The sequence below is a fragment of the Equus quagga genome, chromosome 8 (genome assembly GCF_021613505.1).
Source record: "Equus quagga isolate Etosha38 chromosome 8, UCLA_HA_Equagga_1.0, whole genome shotgun sequence".
Classification (NCBI taxonomy): domain Eukaryota; kingdom Metazoa; phylum Chordata; class Mammalia; order Perissodactyla; family Equidae; genus Equus; species Equus quagga.
The window spans coordinates 98,420,408-98,436,450 of record NC_060274.1 but is presented as its reverse complement, the minus strand read 5'-3'; the positions used below and the strand labels follow the sequence as shown (position 1 = coordinate 98,436,450).

At 42.8% G+C, this 16,043-nt stretch overlaps 1 protein-coding gene across 1 annotated transcript in view; it reads right to left on the bottom strand.

Moving 5' to 3' along the window:
* Positions 1–10,749, bottom strand: part of CAV1 (caveolin 1) — a 33,628-nt gene extending 22,879 nt beyond the window's left edge. The window contains exons 1-2 of the mRNA XM_046669157.1: positions 10,603–10,749; positions 9,019–9,183 (exon numbers count right to left, since the gene is read on the bottom strand). Coding sequence (XP_046525113.1) covers positions 9,019–9,183; positions 10,603–10,632 — 195 coding nt within the window. The 5' untranslated portion in view covers positions 10,633–10,749. The remainder of the gene's footprint in view (positions 1–9,018; positions 9,184–10,602) is intronic.
* Positions 10,750–16,043: the final 5,294 nt, after the last annotated feature.

The following is a 16,043-nucleotide window of genomic DNA, read 5'->3' as shown; positions in this document are numbered from 1 at the left end:
TGCCTAAAAATGCTTCTGCAGGTCACTGTGGTCAACAAAGCGCCTTGGCTGGGCACAGAAGGCCCTGCTGATCTGGCTCCTGTGTCCCTTGCTTTGGCCACAGTGACCTGCCGCTGGTGCTCAGAAAGTGCCAAGTGCCCTCAGGTCTCTGGGCCTTTGCTCCTGCTGCTCCCTCTGCTGGGAACCCTTCCCTGCCTCGAGTGCCTGGTAAACACATGCTTGGCTTTGGAGACTGCTGAGAACTTTCTGCTTTGTGCCCAACTGGCCTGTCCCTTAGTTACAAGACCTCACTCAGATTTGTTTACATGTGTGCTTCCCTGCTAAACTCTAAAGCTCCTGGGGCAGGAGCAGTGGGATAATACTTAGTCAGTGCCTGAGCCTGATCATGTCCTCAGACAATGCAGCATTGTGCAAAGCAACGGATGTGGGGGTCCGAGAATTGGCACGAGTAAAGCCTATTGAGCACAGAGTGACTGGCAGGACAGGGAGAAGTGACTTTATGGTTATTTCTTTATCTTTGCTGCTTTTCCTCCCAATCTCCTACTTCCTCACTATTTGGGTCCAGAAACCAGCATCTTTTCCAGTTATGCATTGTAGATAAGAAAAAGTAATTGTGTTTGATACGTGCAACATATTTGAGATGACCCAATGCAATCTGTAGACCCAATTTACCTTTTTACATAGAATCTATCAATGTCCATTTGTATTATAATGTTTGCTGGGCTCAGGAAAGGTTTATAGATTGAATGCACCTTTTTAAAATTTCACTTTTAAATTGCTGTGCGATAGCATACTAAGCACATACATACACCATCCAAACTTATTTAAGCCTCCTCAAAATTAAAAATGCCTGGCTCTTAATTACCTGAACGGTCAACAATGGCTAACGGGAACTCAGTTGTGTCTTTAGGAATACTTATTTCCCCTGTGATGAAATAATGACCAACAAGAGATATCTTCTCAAGTTCAATAAAGAAAACAAGATGTACTTTGTATCTGAAACATCAGCATAGCTCCCCTGAGAGGCAGGAAATATGTATTCTGTGTAAGTCTGTTCTGCCAATTAATTCCCTCGGTAGTTGCACAGTACATGGATCACGCAGATTTCCTTTAAGACAAAATTAAAAACACTTCCTCTACCTGAAACAATGGTTCATATGAAGGTATGCCATTTTATGTTTCCCGGACTAACTGAAAAATAGTTAAAACTATTTTAAACATTTTAATCTTTGATTGAGTAGTTGACAGAATATGTGATGGAAGGATGTCAGTTTCATTAACCCTCTGTTGCAGGCAAAGAAACTAAGGTCCGAGGGTAGAGTAGATTGGCATGTAAAAGCTCCTCTTCCAAATTATAGTGCAGCTTGATGGCTGCGATGAAGGTAGGAGAGAGATGATACCGGAGAGCAGAAAGGAAAGAAAAGCATGCTTGGTATGTGGAAATTTTGCCCAATCTGCTAAAGAACAGTTTGCATAGGGACTTCCAGTGTATTCCCAGTACAAGAATCAGTGACAGGTCCTTGCCAATCCATTTGTGACCTATAATTTTTCTTCCAAACTGCATCACTTCTGAACATGAAAGGGGCACTATTAGTAGTGACTCAGGGCTAACCAGTATTAACTGGTCTGTATGGGACACCCTGGAACATATGGTCACCCCATTCCTAGGTCACCCTGAGGCTCTAAGCTTATAGTTGGCTGTAAGCCCGAGTAGCCTCAAGGGATGGAGGACCATTGAGCAACGTTGATTTGGGAACCCTCTGTGGTGTTTCAAAACTCCCTGGCAGGTTTTAAACTGGCCCAACGCTCAAGTTGTCTTCTGGCAGGAAGAATATTTACAACTACAGGGTGACACCACTCTTCTCTTAGGGTGGAACCGTCCAGAGTGTATATCTAAAGTCACCCTTGGGTACAATCACTTTGACACCTGACTTCACAATAGTCATCTAGGGAGTTTTGAAAAATACAGATCCTTAGGCCCCATCCCGAATATTCTAATTTAATAGATCTGTAGTGGGCCCAGGCATTTGTATTTTAAAAAATTCTTCTGGTGATTATGATGCCTAGCTGAATTTGAGAGACCTCTTGGGTTTGTAAAGGGCTATGAAATTTAAAAAAAGGGTGAAAATTTCACATTTTCAATAGGAAGATTAGAAATTGAGCACCAATATGGCAAGAGAGAATATTAGAGAAGAACTGAAGTATTTTCCATAATTTCATTGCAAGTTTTTATAGGACCAAAACAGGGGCAAATTATTTAAAAAATATGTGTTCCTTATTTTGCCCAAGCCTTGTTTACTGGCTCAAGAACAATTCAAGGCATTAGAGATGTGGCATTTTTTGAACTACGGCCTAAAGGTTATAAGGTTTTAACAGACAGTAGAATTTGGTAAAGGAATTTCAGCAACAATTTTCAAAGGAAACTATATGAAGAGAGGCAAGGAGATAGCCATAAACCCTGGACGGGCAGCGTCATATCTATCTTGTTCCATATTGTAGCCCCCAGCACATGATATTAGATGTATAATAATCATTTATTGAAAGATGAAGGGCTTTGGGGGGGATGCTATTATATGAGAAAGAAGCTCATTCTTTTCTTTATAATTAGAGAAGTTGAAGCATAGAAACATAAAATAGCTTGCCAAAAATATTTCTAGGGCTGGTGTTTTTAGCTTTTATTAGCCAAACAAGTTTGCTCCCTCTTTGTAAGCCCAACACTCAGGGACCTACCGAGGAAGAGAAATCTGTTGCCCTGACATCCTTTACTTCTCATTCCTTGGTGTCCTGTCCCACACTACTGAGTCTAGACACTTTCTAGTTGAAGGAGATCACAAAAGCATTAGGCCCTTATGTTGAAACCTAAACTGATATGCTTACTATGTGTATGCCTTTTCTTGACTGTTAAAGAATTTTGTGGGGTTGGCCCAGTGGCGCAGTGGGTAAGTTCACACGTTCTGCTTCGGTGGCCTGTTCGCCAGTCTGGATCCTGGATGCGGACCTATGCACTGCTTGTCAAGCCATGCTATGGCAGGTGTCCCACATATAAAGTAGAGGAAGATGGGCACAGATGTTAGCTCAGGGCCAGTCTTCCTCAGCAAAAAAGAGGAGGATCGGCGGCAGATGTTAGCTCAGGGCTAATCTTCCTCAAAAAAAAAAAAAGAATTTTGTGTCTGCATATTTACGAATCATTACATTCAAGTCTTAGAGAAGAAAGTTACAAAAGTTGCAAAAATATCTTTTCTTATCTTGGCACAATACTCTTTCCACTCCATCAGGGTGCCTCTGAGCACCTATGTGTTAGGCATATTTCTAGGGGCTGAGGGCTTCTTTTTTAGGAACTTCTTTTAAAAGAAATATAGTATGCAAATCTTTTCCTCCAGGACCTAGTATATAGTAATGAAGATAATATATGTACAAGGCTCAGAGCGTGGAAGAAGAAAGAGTTTGTGTTTCTTGGCATAAACCATCTTTGCATGAAAACAGCAGCCTTGCCCTTTCCCCACTGCAAACTCAGCCAGGAGGATCATGAAAGTGTCCAGAACTCCACAGGTCAGTGCATACAGTCCCATTCTCCTAGGGACCAGCACTCTCTGGGCATTTCATCATAGGGAACCTATGTTGAAAAGTAGGGCAAACTAAAAACCAGTTTCATTTGGAATATGAAAGTATCTGTTATTTTATGGACTTAAGTGGGCAGGATGCATAAGCAGGTGGTTTTTGAAATTGCTGGACTTTCCAGATGCTGCTTACTATTGCAGCTGTTCTTACTTTAAGAGCCTTTAAAATATAGCCAACACCACTGTTAATTGGAAGAATAACCCACATCACGAACTTTTGCATAATTTGAGGATATTTGGGTATCTTGTCTTAAATTTGAATACATAATATCAGATTTTACTTAGTTAGAACCAAAGTTAAACTAATTCTTCAATGTTTTTTGACCACAATTAGGAGATGGAGGAGAAAAAAAGACTTTCTTTTAATAAGCCTTTAAAATGTACATCATTGTTGGCTGAACTTGAAAGTGTTTTAGATGCTTAAGAATGAATAATATCCCCCATTAAAGTATTGTTCTTTGCTCATTGATGTGAGAATAATTTCGCACCAAAGATGACCCTAATGCTCTTTTGCAAGCTGGGGGTTCTGGGTTCCATGCATGATCTCATGTGTGGCAGAATATTAATCACCATCTTGTGAAGCTATCTCCTAAACAAACAAGCAAAACTGATACCAATTCCAACAGAAGACAATATTAACATGGTGCTGAGTGCTCTGAGAAATCTGATCTTTTAAATCTTGTTTTGATTATATCAGATAAACTTCAAATTGAAAATTACCATTGTATTGATATTAATCACCAATCGCTCTAGAATGCTTTCTAGTTGAAAGGGATCACAGAGGCGTTAGGCTGTTATTTTGAAACCAAAACTGATCTCATTACCACACGTATACCTTTTCTTGACTACTAAAGAAAATTTTCTGTCTGTGTATATTTAAGGATCATTACAGTCAAGTTTTAGAAAAGAAAGTTGCAAATCATATTTTATTTTCCAACAAAGATCTCCTCTCAAATGTCCTGATTTGTCTCAGAGCTAACTTCAGAATCATCTCAACTCATTCCTCCCCTGGTGAAAATACTCCATGAAATCACATAATCTTGTCTATTCGTCCCTGATGATACATTTCAAAATATATGTTTTGGGGAGTAACCATGTGAAAACATGGATAAATTTTAAACTTCTTTAGCCCTTAAATCTCTCCTAATATTAAAAAAGAGGAAATGGAGGTTAGCCTTGAAACCACATGTTCCCTTCCAATTCTAAAATTCTGTCATTTTGTGTTTATATGGTTTATCCCCACTGCCACTACATTCTGTCCTTCTTATTTCATGTCTGGACCACCATGCAATTATATCATAACTATTCTCTGCTCATCCAGACTGGATACCTTTTGTTACATCCTGTACCTTAACCAGTCATCTTCTGAAAAGTCCGCCTTCATCATGTCATCCTCATGCTTGAAGTCTTCCTGACTTCTCACTGCTGATGATAAAGTCCCAACTTATCATGAGTACCGGCTTCAGGACTCTGCCGTCTGGCCATGATCAGTCTTTTCATCCTTATGACCTACCAACTCTGCCACATGAACTCTAATTCCAAGCAAAATGGGCTACCGAAACTTCCAGGCTCAGGCCCTGTGTGAGACATCCCCATCTCCATGCCTTGCTCATTTAGAATGCCTTCCCGTGCTTTTCTCAGCTATTTGCATCGCATCTGTTCTTTATGATCCATCTTAGCTTGCACCTCCTTCATGCCCTTCTCCATTGAACTATCTATAATGCATCCTCCTTCTCTCACTCTATTGCCCCATGCATAGTAGGGGATCCCTAACACTTAATATCAATACCATTCACTTTTTTAAAAACTTTATTTACGAATAATTGACAAACATAACTGTAAATATTTAAAGTGTACATCATGATGATTTGATATTTATCTACGTTGCAGAATGATTACCAAGATCCAGATAATTAATACGACTCACTTTTTAAAAACCTTTTTAGAACACAATATTCAATACTACTTACTTTTGATTTATTATAGCATGTATTTTGTCTATTTCCAAAATAATGACGAGAAGGCTTCCAATAGAAACCTCATAAATAGCATCCCAGTTGAAAAAGAAAGTGAAAATTCAAAACCATATGTGCGTGAGAATAAGTAACATGCGTCAATGAAACAAAATCTAGTTACATGTTCCCTGGCAGTCAAGGCAAAAAAGGACCCCTTAGTTACCATTTGGCAGTGACTTACTGTTGTGATATTGGGTGTGTGTGTGTGTATTTTTTTAAACTTTCTGTGTGCATCTTGTCTCACTAACTCTAATCTTTGTGATCACTGGACTTATTTTGGGAATCACCCTTTGTAACACGCAGCATAGTGTCTAGTCTGGCATATGATAAGAGTTTAATAAATGAATTGATTGATGGCTAATATGACATCAGAATCATAGATTTGAAGCCATTTTCTTTATCTAGAAAATCCAGATAAGTACGTAATAAACTTATGAATGAAATGTGAACAAAAGAAGAAGACATAGAAATCTCAGAGGGAGAACAGAAGGTCTCACATTGTGACTATTTTGATCAGAGGAAATTTGAAAAAGCATTCTTAACCTACTCTTTTTTTTAGATAAATGTCTTTGCATATATCTCATAATATGGTGCACTAAACCTTCAGTAAGATAAGAAACCAATTTTATCAGAACTAAATTGCAGAGTCTAATTTACGCCATTATCACCAGTGGAATAGGTGATAATACTCCACCTTCTTGAAACAGAAATTCATGGCACACTCAGCGTCTGAGTTTTCTTTCTTTCCCTAATAGCTGTTTTGCTGGACTAAAAGGATATTGTGTGGATAGACCATGCTGCTCCTCACACTGTACATCAGAGTCTCATTTCTTCTCCATCCAGTTATTTTTCTAAACTTGGCATGGAGACCTTTTTACCATGCAGGGAACACTCTAGTCTGACACTGCCCAATAGCAATTTCTGTGGTGATGGAAATGTTCTAGATCTGTGCTGTCCAGTATGGTAGCCACCAGCTTCACGTGTTGAGAACTCGAAATGTGGCTAGTGTGACTGAGGAACTCAATTTCAAATTGTATTTAATGTAAATTAATTGAAATTTAAACTGAAATAGCCACCAGTGACTGGTGACTAGAGAATTGGACAGAATTGGCATCTTTTAAATCTTAAATCTTAAATCTCTCCTAATATTAGGAGAGCTTTCTTGACTTGATTTGGTACTTTTAATAGTAATTCAGTGGACCACCGTTTCTTTATTATCACGGGACGTTTTAAGCTACCATGCATGACCGTGAAACTTTGGGTGTCTTTATTATTTTAAAAAGTCTATGTTGTCAAAAGTAAAATTTAGGGAAATTTCTTACTTACTATCATGGTAACATTCAGAGGATCCTCCCTGTTTCTATCATTACCTTCGCGCTTGGACTCAAAGAGAAAATATTATAAAATAGGAATCTCCATGGCGTGTGGGCCCCTATTCCCGGCCATAATGGCAGATGACAATCTTTAGAGCTCTCTCTGCAGGACATTCTCTGAAGTCATCTCTAAGCAGGGCGTCTGAGTAAGTGGGCCTACCAAATTCTTCTCCAAGTGGATTTTTCGGTCTGACTGTCTTGTTTGCTCCCAGTTCTATGAGCAAGAGGGCGGGGTTTACTTTCTCTAGGCCAGCAGGAGCTTGCTCCAACTCTTCCTTTTAATTTCTTTAATATGAAGATCGCCACACTTGCTCTTTGAAATGCTAGTCTGTAAACTACTATTTCCTCTAAGCCTGTTATGCCTTTTTTCCATCTGTGTTGAAGTCGGTTTTCCCAGTGGGGCCTTTCTTTCTCAACTTAGTCATGCTATGTGTGGAGACCCACATCCACACTACTGGCTCCTCTGACTCATCCCGGGAGGTTCACTTGCTCCAGGAATCCCCCTCTCACTGCAGTGGAACAAGAGGGAGGCTCCAATGGAGCCAGCTCTTTCTGAAATCTGCCTCTTTTCCTGGCACCTCTCCTTCTTGTCCAAAGCTACATGAGAAGGGAAAAAAGCAAAAATGGCCTTTCCCCCTTTAAGGTAATGTTTTGAGTAAATAGTTTTTAGCAATTCTAATTTCAAGTTTGTAAACTATTTTGTTATTGCTGCTGCTTTGAAATATTCCATAATCTGGCTAGGAGAAAAACCTGCTAATGCTCCAATTTTCCTTTTTCCTCCACCATCAAGCCAAGAGAGTCAATTCTGACAGTTATGTTTTCCTTCCAATTACAGATTAAATTGTTCCCCTTTTTGAAATATATTATTCATAAATGTGAACAGTCTCTGAACTATAGCTCCTCCCATCCATGGATAGGAGGCTGGGTGGGTGGAAATCGCTCATCCACCCCATTGGCTGCTGCAGGGTTGTACAGAACTGGGTCTTCATTCTCTCATCTTTGAGGCCAGGACTTTTCTTGGCCCTCCTAGCCCCTCAAACAAGACCTTTTGCCAAGGATGGCTTAGGCCCATGATTTCCCAATCAAGATGGATTCGGACAATAAATTCTTGTGACAAGATTTGCTAAAAGGGTCAAAGTTGAATAACATAATGATAATCAAAACCCGACCATGGAGACACATCTAAATTTGGCCAACAACCCGTTCAATTAAGCTATTTTTAATCTCACCCAATGCATCTTGAAAGTATAAAAAGGAACTCCAACCCAAACGTCCCGTTAGCTCAGGGAAGGCTGACCCAGGTAGTTACTAAAGAAGCAGCGTTGCACGCCTAACTAGAGATGTCTGTGGGAGAAAGTGAGGCGCACATTAGTTTTGGTTGTGTAAATTTGCTTAGCTGTGCACAAGTGCCGTGTTTTTCCAGTTAAAATATCCTTCATATGCATATTATATATAATATATTATATTCTTTGTCTTTACTCGGAAGGGTTTCCACTCACTTTATCATTAAAAAAAAAATCCCGTCAGGTTATCTTAATTTTAGCTGGAGGAACCTGCCCACTCTGTATACCGGCTCTCACCCTTAGCACAAGACCTTACAAAATGGTCTTGCTGCTTTAATTCTATGTGCAATGGGGCACCACCCTTCGCTAGACTTTCAACCTGGGGATGGAGAGAGGGTGACCTGCAGCGCAACCGTCTTACTCTGCCAAGGCGTGCGGGTCTGTCTGTTGCTGAGATCAGGGGGTTCACTTGCTAGGAGAAAAGTGCAGTTATAGAAACGCCTACAAAACTCCTTTGCTAAATTCCAGCTGAACTAACCAGCAGGAGGGAGGAGGGGAGATGTGACATTTCAGACGACCGCGGGAGCTCCCACACATCAAGGCCAGAAAACAGTGTGCGTGTGGCAAAGGTAGAGAAGCCTGCACAGGCTGCTTGCCAGAGGAGAACTGTACCGGGCCTGACAGCGGCCCCTCAAGGGGCATCCTTTCCTCGCTGGCCGCCTCACCTTACCTTGACCACATCGTCGTTGAGATGCTTGGGGTCGCGGTTGACCAGGTCGATCTCCTTGGTGTGCGCGTCGTACACTTGCTTCTCGTTCATCTCGTCTGCCATGGCCTTGTTGTTGGGCTTGTAGATGTTGCCCTGTTCCCGGATGGGAACCGTATAGAGATGTCCCTGCCGAGAGCGGACGACCAGAAGGGGGAGGGTAGCACGGGTGGTGGGAAGAAAATTTCAAAAAGAAAAACAAGCGATCAGAAGTCAGCCAGGCGGCGGAGCAAACCTCGAGGCTCAAAATCGAACTAACCGCTTCGGCAGCGGAGGTTCCGCGCGCAGTAAACTCCTTGGCGCAGCAAGCTTTTTAAGAGGATCGAGGAGAGGACACCACACCCCTCGGTACCAGGCAGGGAGCTCCTGCCTCCCCCGCCCGCCGCCAGGGGTCAGGGCAAACCCCGCGGCGCGGTCCGCCCGGGCCCCCGCCCTGCGCTCGCCCTGCGCGCGGTACCCCGCGGAGACCTCGGCAGGGGAGGGGACCCGATCTCTGACTTCTCTCCAGCCGCTCTCTCCTCCACGCAGCCCTCGCCCCGAGTGCTTCATCTGCTTCATTTTCTCGTCCCAGCCTCTACTCTCCCTCTCTCCATAATCCCTTCCAGGTTCATCCTTAAGATTCAGCCTGAACTCCCCGACTCATGGAGTGCCTTCATTTTCTTTGCTTCTTGGCCTCGTCTCTCTCGCACCTGCTCGCGTCCCGCACAGTCCCTCTGCCCTGTTTGTCCCTCCACTGCTTCCCCCAGCCCTGTGGTGGTCACAGTCCCGAATGCCCCCATCTCTGGGCAGAGCCATGTGTCAGGCCCCCTAAACTTCTTAGAACGATATCTCACCTGTATAACTCCCCCGACCCACCCTCAGGTCACTCCCAGGCTGTCAGCGGGCGGCTGAACCGCGGCTGCGTTTGGGAAAATGAAGTCTCCACACCCAGGCGGAGCCCGAGCGTGCGAGAGTGGTTGGAAGGTATGGTGGTAGTTGGGGGAAGGAGAGGTCCACCCCTCTCCAAACACCCTTGCTAGGCGCCGAGATGCAGGAAGAGTTCTTGAGGTGGCCCAAGAGCTTTGGAAAGTCCAAATACAATGCGCGCCGCCGCCCCCGGGAGTCCAGGCGCCTGGCGGGGAGTCGCGGGGACTGTCCCTAAGACTGCGGGTGAATGATCTCCCACCCCGCGCTCCAGCTCCTCGCCTCCTAGCTGGCAGGAGCCGGACCGTGGGGGTCCCGCAATAAGCCAGGACACCGGACCTATCCAGAAACGCGTCCTGGGTCCGGCAGACCCAACTTGAGGACCCCGACGACCCCCTTTTCCGTGTTCCTCTAGCTTAGGGGCTCCCTTGGCCTCCGTCCCAATAGGAAAACATAAAACATTCCTGCCTCCTCTTCACCTCCCCGCCCAGGCCCATTCCTCAGCAGTGCCAGCGCGAGAGGAGTGCTCCGGGGTCGAGAGAGGGCTGGGGCAAGGAAAGCAGTCGGAATATTTGGAGTGGGAGATAGCAGAAGGAGGCACTCCGTGCGCACCCCGGGGCCCGGCGCGCACCCACCCACGCCTACCTCGGAGTCCACGTATTTGCCCCCAGACATGCTGGCCCGTGGCTGGATGAAGGCTTTGAGGAGATTTCCCTGGGCCGTGATTTAAGGGAACTGAGGAAGGAAGATCTTGTATTGTATGGGGGAAAAAAAAGGCGCTGGCGGGGGGCGGTGGCTGGGAGGGAGCCTCCTGGCCGAAGGCCAGGGGTTTGTTCTGCTCGCGGTTGGCCAGGACGTGCGCTGCGCCGAGTCTAGGCACATCCCCAAGGTTCTGGCAGCAGAGGGCGGGGAGCAAAGAGCAGTGAGAAAGCGTTTCGCTCGCGCTGGGCTGCTTAGGCGGATGTTTTAAACCTGGGGCAACATTTTCCCAGCTATGAACCACCGAAAGGAGTCCTGGGGAGAGAGAATGTTTTCGCAGTGCATCATCCTAGCAGGGGTGGGGAGTGGAGAGAGCCGACGCGCCTGCAGGGATGCCCAGTATGGGCACCGGAGCTTCAGAAAGAATTCTGCCCTGTTCTAAGCCGTTTCTTCTCATCGCCCACGTTCCATTGCTGCCTAAGACACAACTATCTCCCTGTTTCACAGAGAAAGGGATGAAAAATGGCCCGGAACCTTTAGGTGTATTTCACATCTAAACACAAAGAAGGAATTTGTGTGGGTGCTCTGGGTTGTGTGCTTTTTGGTGACAGTCTGTGCGGATGGAAACTTGGAGAAGCAAGCATACAGAATTTAACGTTTCGCAGACGCTTCTGAAATGTCTCCCAAATGCTTTGAAATAAGAAATGAAAATGTTAAACTTTACTGATTTTTTCTGGAACAAAGGAAATTCACGCCAACAGGTTATGCCATATTTACAAAATACATAAGATATTTACAATTGTAGAAATATTTAATTGGAGCTTCAAGTTTAGCAGAGAGGATTTATTTTTTAAAAAATTTGCTTGGCTGTGAATTAGAGGAGGCTTGACTTTTCTACTAATGATTAGAATTGAAAAAAAATTGTTAATTAAAATATTTTATCTGTTCCTGAATTTGGGGTTTCTTTCTTTATCATAAAGCAGCAGAAGATTAATAAAATAGTAAGCTGTCATTTGACATTTGAGTTATAATCAGTCAAGAAATTCACTATACAAAGATGGAAAGGGCATTTTACCTAACGATCCATATGCAATCAAAAGTCAAACTGTGACTTGAAATAAAAAAGCTGAGAATATACCTGAAGGGGCACAATTTACATTAAATATACTGGCAGTCTGTTTATTGGGACACAAAAGGAGGAGGAAGTGAAATAGAGGATGAAACCTTTGGAGTGGATTATCTAGTTGGAGAGAAAACATGACAATATAAAAGAACTATTAGGCTGTTGATAGCAAAAATGAAATGCAATTTTTGAAAAAAAGATCAGTTTCACTATATGGCAAAGAAAATGTCACAAGTGTTGCTGGCATGACTTTAATTATGCTGGCTAGTCGTCATTAGAATACTAAAGAGCTTCCAAAAGTTGGATTTTCTTAATTTTATTCCTGCCAAATTTCATTTCTAAATTCTTTGAACAAATTGTGTTAGCAAACATGATATGCTATTAAAAGGTGGTGTCAGGTTCAATGTGTTGTGAAGTGCCCAATCTGCCCCTACAGATTGCTGAAACGTCGCTGTTCATCTAACTCTTCCTTCATAAATGTTGGCTGCAAAGCACTTGGGGTTCTGTTGTATGGAAAAATGTGGAAACCGTTTCCCATCTATTGTTATTCAGTCTTCAGCTGCCGATGAGTAATCTTGACTGTGAAAAAAAGTCAACAGGAACAGGGAGCGAGCATGTCCTGCATTCCAGCAAGGAATGGATTTTCTGGGGGGGCTCCTGTGAGTGAATGCTTAACTAGCACTCAAAAGAGGGAAGGCCGCCTCACTGGGGAAGTCCGTGAAGCCAAATCAACAGCAGCACACAGAATCATAGTGATCACTGAAGCGTTGTCAATGCCGAAATGAATTCGTAATGAAAGGGAAAGCCACAGCTCTTCATTAGCCTACCTCAACAAGAAACTGGCACCAAAGAGACACAGATCTTATTCTGGTTGTAATAGCTGAATTGGAGAATTGGTTCTGATTTTACCAGAAATAAAGAAAAGATGAAGAAGAATGTTCTTAGCATAGGTACTAGATTTGAATTGAACAGATGATGTAAAAAAAACACAGATAACTTTGATATCCACACAGATAAGTTTAGGCTTGGAGGCAAGTTAATTACTTTCTCCGCATCGTTTTCTAAAAAATGAGTAAATGGCGACTCATTTTCCCTCTATTTTTTTTTTAAGTGGCAGCCTTAAAGGTCAGCTCGTGCATTGTATATAACAAAAATTATGGAGCTAAAAGGGACACACATCATCCAACCAGCCGTTTTAGAGATGAGGAAACTGAAATCTAAATACATGAAAATAATTCATTCTTAAGGAGTTTTGTGGGATATTGAAACATTTTAAAGTTAATAAATAACCAAATCACCTGTTAACAACTCATGGGACATGACCTTCTTAAGTAGTCTAGTGAGGGCCTGTTCATGGTGAGATTGTGAAGCTGGTTGCCTTGTGTTTTCTCTCTTCTTCTTCTTCTTTAGTCCCCTTACCCCTGGCACAGCCTCTGCTTCCTGTCCCCAACACCCTAGGTCCTCTTCACATTCTCATCTGGCTCTGTCTAATTCCCACTCTAGGATTAGGAGCCTAAGGTTTGACCACTTATAATGATATCAAGGTTTTAAGAAGCAGACATCTTTCCAGCATTTCGCAGCACTAGGAAGCCTGAGACTGCCCAAACGTGACTTTGTCGAGGAGTTCAGAAAAGGGTGTATAGCTTGGTTCATAATAGGGATTATCACTTGGTGTGATATATATAAAAACAAAAAATGTAATAACCAGTATGGCAGAGTCACCCAGCTGTCATTCCAGACTTGGGTCACAGCCCTGGAGCTGTGCCTTAGAGTCCTGCTGGCTAGTTGCTAGCTCATTGGGAGGTTGGGGGCCCTTAGGAGAAGGGTGAGAAGGGAGGGGGTGCATTTCAGAGTGTAGCTGTTTACATGCAAGTATACAAATGTCAATATTTTCACAGTCTTTGTGTTCAGCTGAATGTTTATCCTGTTTTTCACCCTCGTGGCCTCACACGCCTTCCGCTGTTCATCCCCATCTGCCAAATTCCCTTGGGCCTTCTTCCCATTCCTACCATTTCTCCCTCCATAGCTTTTATTTTATACACAGAAATGGCTTTCTAGGGGAAGACATCTCATCAGCTGATTTCTTCTTATCCCTGTTCTTGCTTGAAGGCCCCAGTGGAATCTTCCTCGGTTTGGGTCTTTCTATTTTGAGTATTTTAAATGATTTTTTTCTAATTATTTTCTTAAAAAAATTAACATCTATTTCTACATTTGAAGAATCTTTCTGTCCAAGATGGCTGAGAAAGTACTCTTTTTATGCTGTTTCTTTGTTGGCTCCATTTTCCTCATTTGTAAAATGAAAAATGTAATTGGCATTTACCTAATGATGAACACCCACCATCAAGCTTGATTAAATAATATAATTTTGCCTTATTTGCTTCAGATTTATTAAAGCGGAAAACATCATAGGTACTATTGAAGTCTCTTGTGAGAAGTAACTTTTTCTTTTTTTCTAACTGAACTTAATTTCTTTTACCAATCCCCATTCCTTCAGGTGGCAGAACCTTTATGTCAGTCAATTCCTAGTTTCTTCCATTTTCTTTGGCTTGCATCTAACTTCCAGGGGCTTATGAATTGCCAAGGAATGGCAATTCCTTGGGTGGGTGGGTCTGTAGAGAAAAGTCTCTTCCTTAGCTGTATGTCTTGGATCTGCTGGTAAGGACATCACCCTGTCTGTCCCTGGTCGTTGATCCATTCAGGAAACTGTTACACTGTCCTTCAAGCTCATTCAGTATGACCCTTGGGGCTAGAGATACTTTTTACCACTTCTGTCCTTTCTTGGGGCTCTGTGCAAGTCTAATGAATCTGAGTGGGCAGGCGGGATGCAGGGTCATGGATCCTGTCATGGTGAGTGTGGTGTAGAGCGCAGAATAATGCCCTGCCACAATGCAGAGAAACTCCAGGGAGTTGCTACCTCCACGGGCACTACCCAGAAACAGGAGGCACAAGTATCTTTACTCTTAGATCCTCCTAATTGATCTGGGCCTGTGAGAGTGATACACATGTATCAAAAATTACTTTGCTCCTTTTCCCAATTTCCTCTTCCTTGAGCAGGAAGCTCTGCCCTTATAGCACCCAACAATTTTTTTTATGCCCTGAATTCCCCCAGGACCAAGGCTTTTGGAATCAAGAAAACCTTGTCTCTTCTTATCTCTGCTTTTCTGCTGCAATAATCCTTCCCTAGGCATGCGGTGAGGGGTTGGAGGGTTGGGTAGGGGAAGTCTACATGGGCATCTAGAAAAGAACATCAGCGAACATTGCAAAAGTGTCACCATTCACCAGTTCTCCTTTTTCCCTTCAACCAAATTCTGTCAAGATTTTGCCAGTAACATCTCTTAGGATCTATCTGGTATTTCTGAATTAGAACAAACCCTCTAATTCCACTTCCAAAGATATAATTTTAGAACTTCTGCCAATATTTATGTTTCATGATAGCCTTGCATTAAGGCTTTTATCCTTCTAATTAACTCAAAATATTAACAGTGGAACAATATGTTTGGCCTTTCGCTCTCACTATGTCAGTTTACTTTATAATTTTCTTATCAAATCTTTTGTTATTCAAGACCAAATCATTCTGACTGGTAACTTAATATGACTGAAAGAAGGTTAATTCTTGGGAAAACTTTTGAGTAGCAAGCCTTGTTTCGAAAAGTACAATTATTTTCAGTGTCCTAACTGAAATTGGTAAAGGTATAGTTGTATTGAATAAAATCAGTGCAGGTAAGGCTTTATGGCTATGTCTGAGTGATATCACAATAGCTAATTAAAAGTGAAAGATGATGTGAACCGACACTTTTTTGTTATATATCCAACACATATTTTAAAACTGAATTTTAGGGTGTATCAACCACTTATTGCTACAATAGTTTGGCATAAATAAAGTACTACGTAACTCAGTGGCTCTAAAGAACAACCATTTATTCTTACTGATCTAGGAGGTGAGTGGTGAGGGCTCAGCTGATCTGGGCTGGGGTGGCTGGGGCAGCTCTGCTTCTCACTGCAAATCTGGCTCTGTTCCATGGGTCTCTCATCCTCCTTAGACCAGCAAGCTAGTTGGGGCAGGTTTTTCTCATGAGCCAAGAAGTAGCAGCTGCATAAGAGGAGAAGGAAAAATGTGCAAGGTTCCTAGAAGCCTAGCTTGGAAATGGCACGCTGTCACTTCTGCCCTGTTCTGTTGGCTAAGGCAAGTCACGTGACCCAGCCCAAAGTCAAGGGTTGGGAAAGTAAATTCCATTAATGATGAGGCCATGGCAAGGATGAGAAT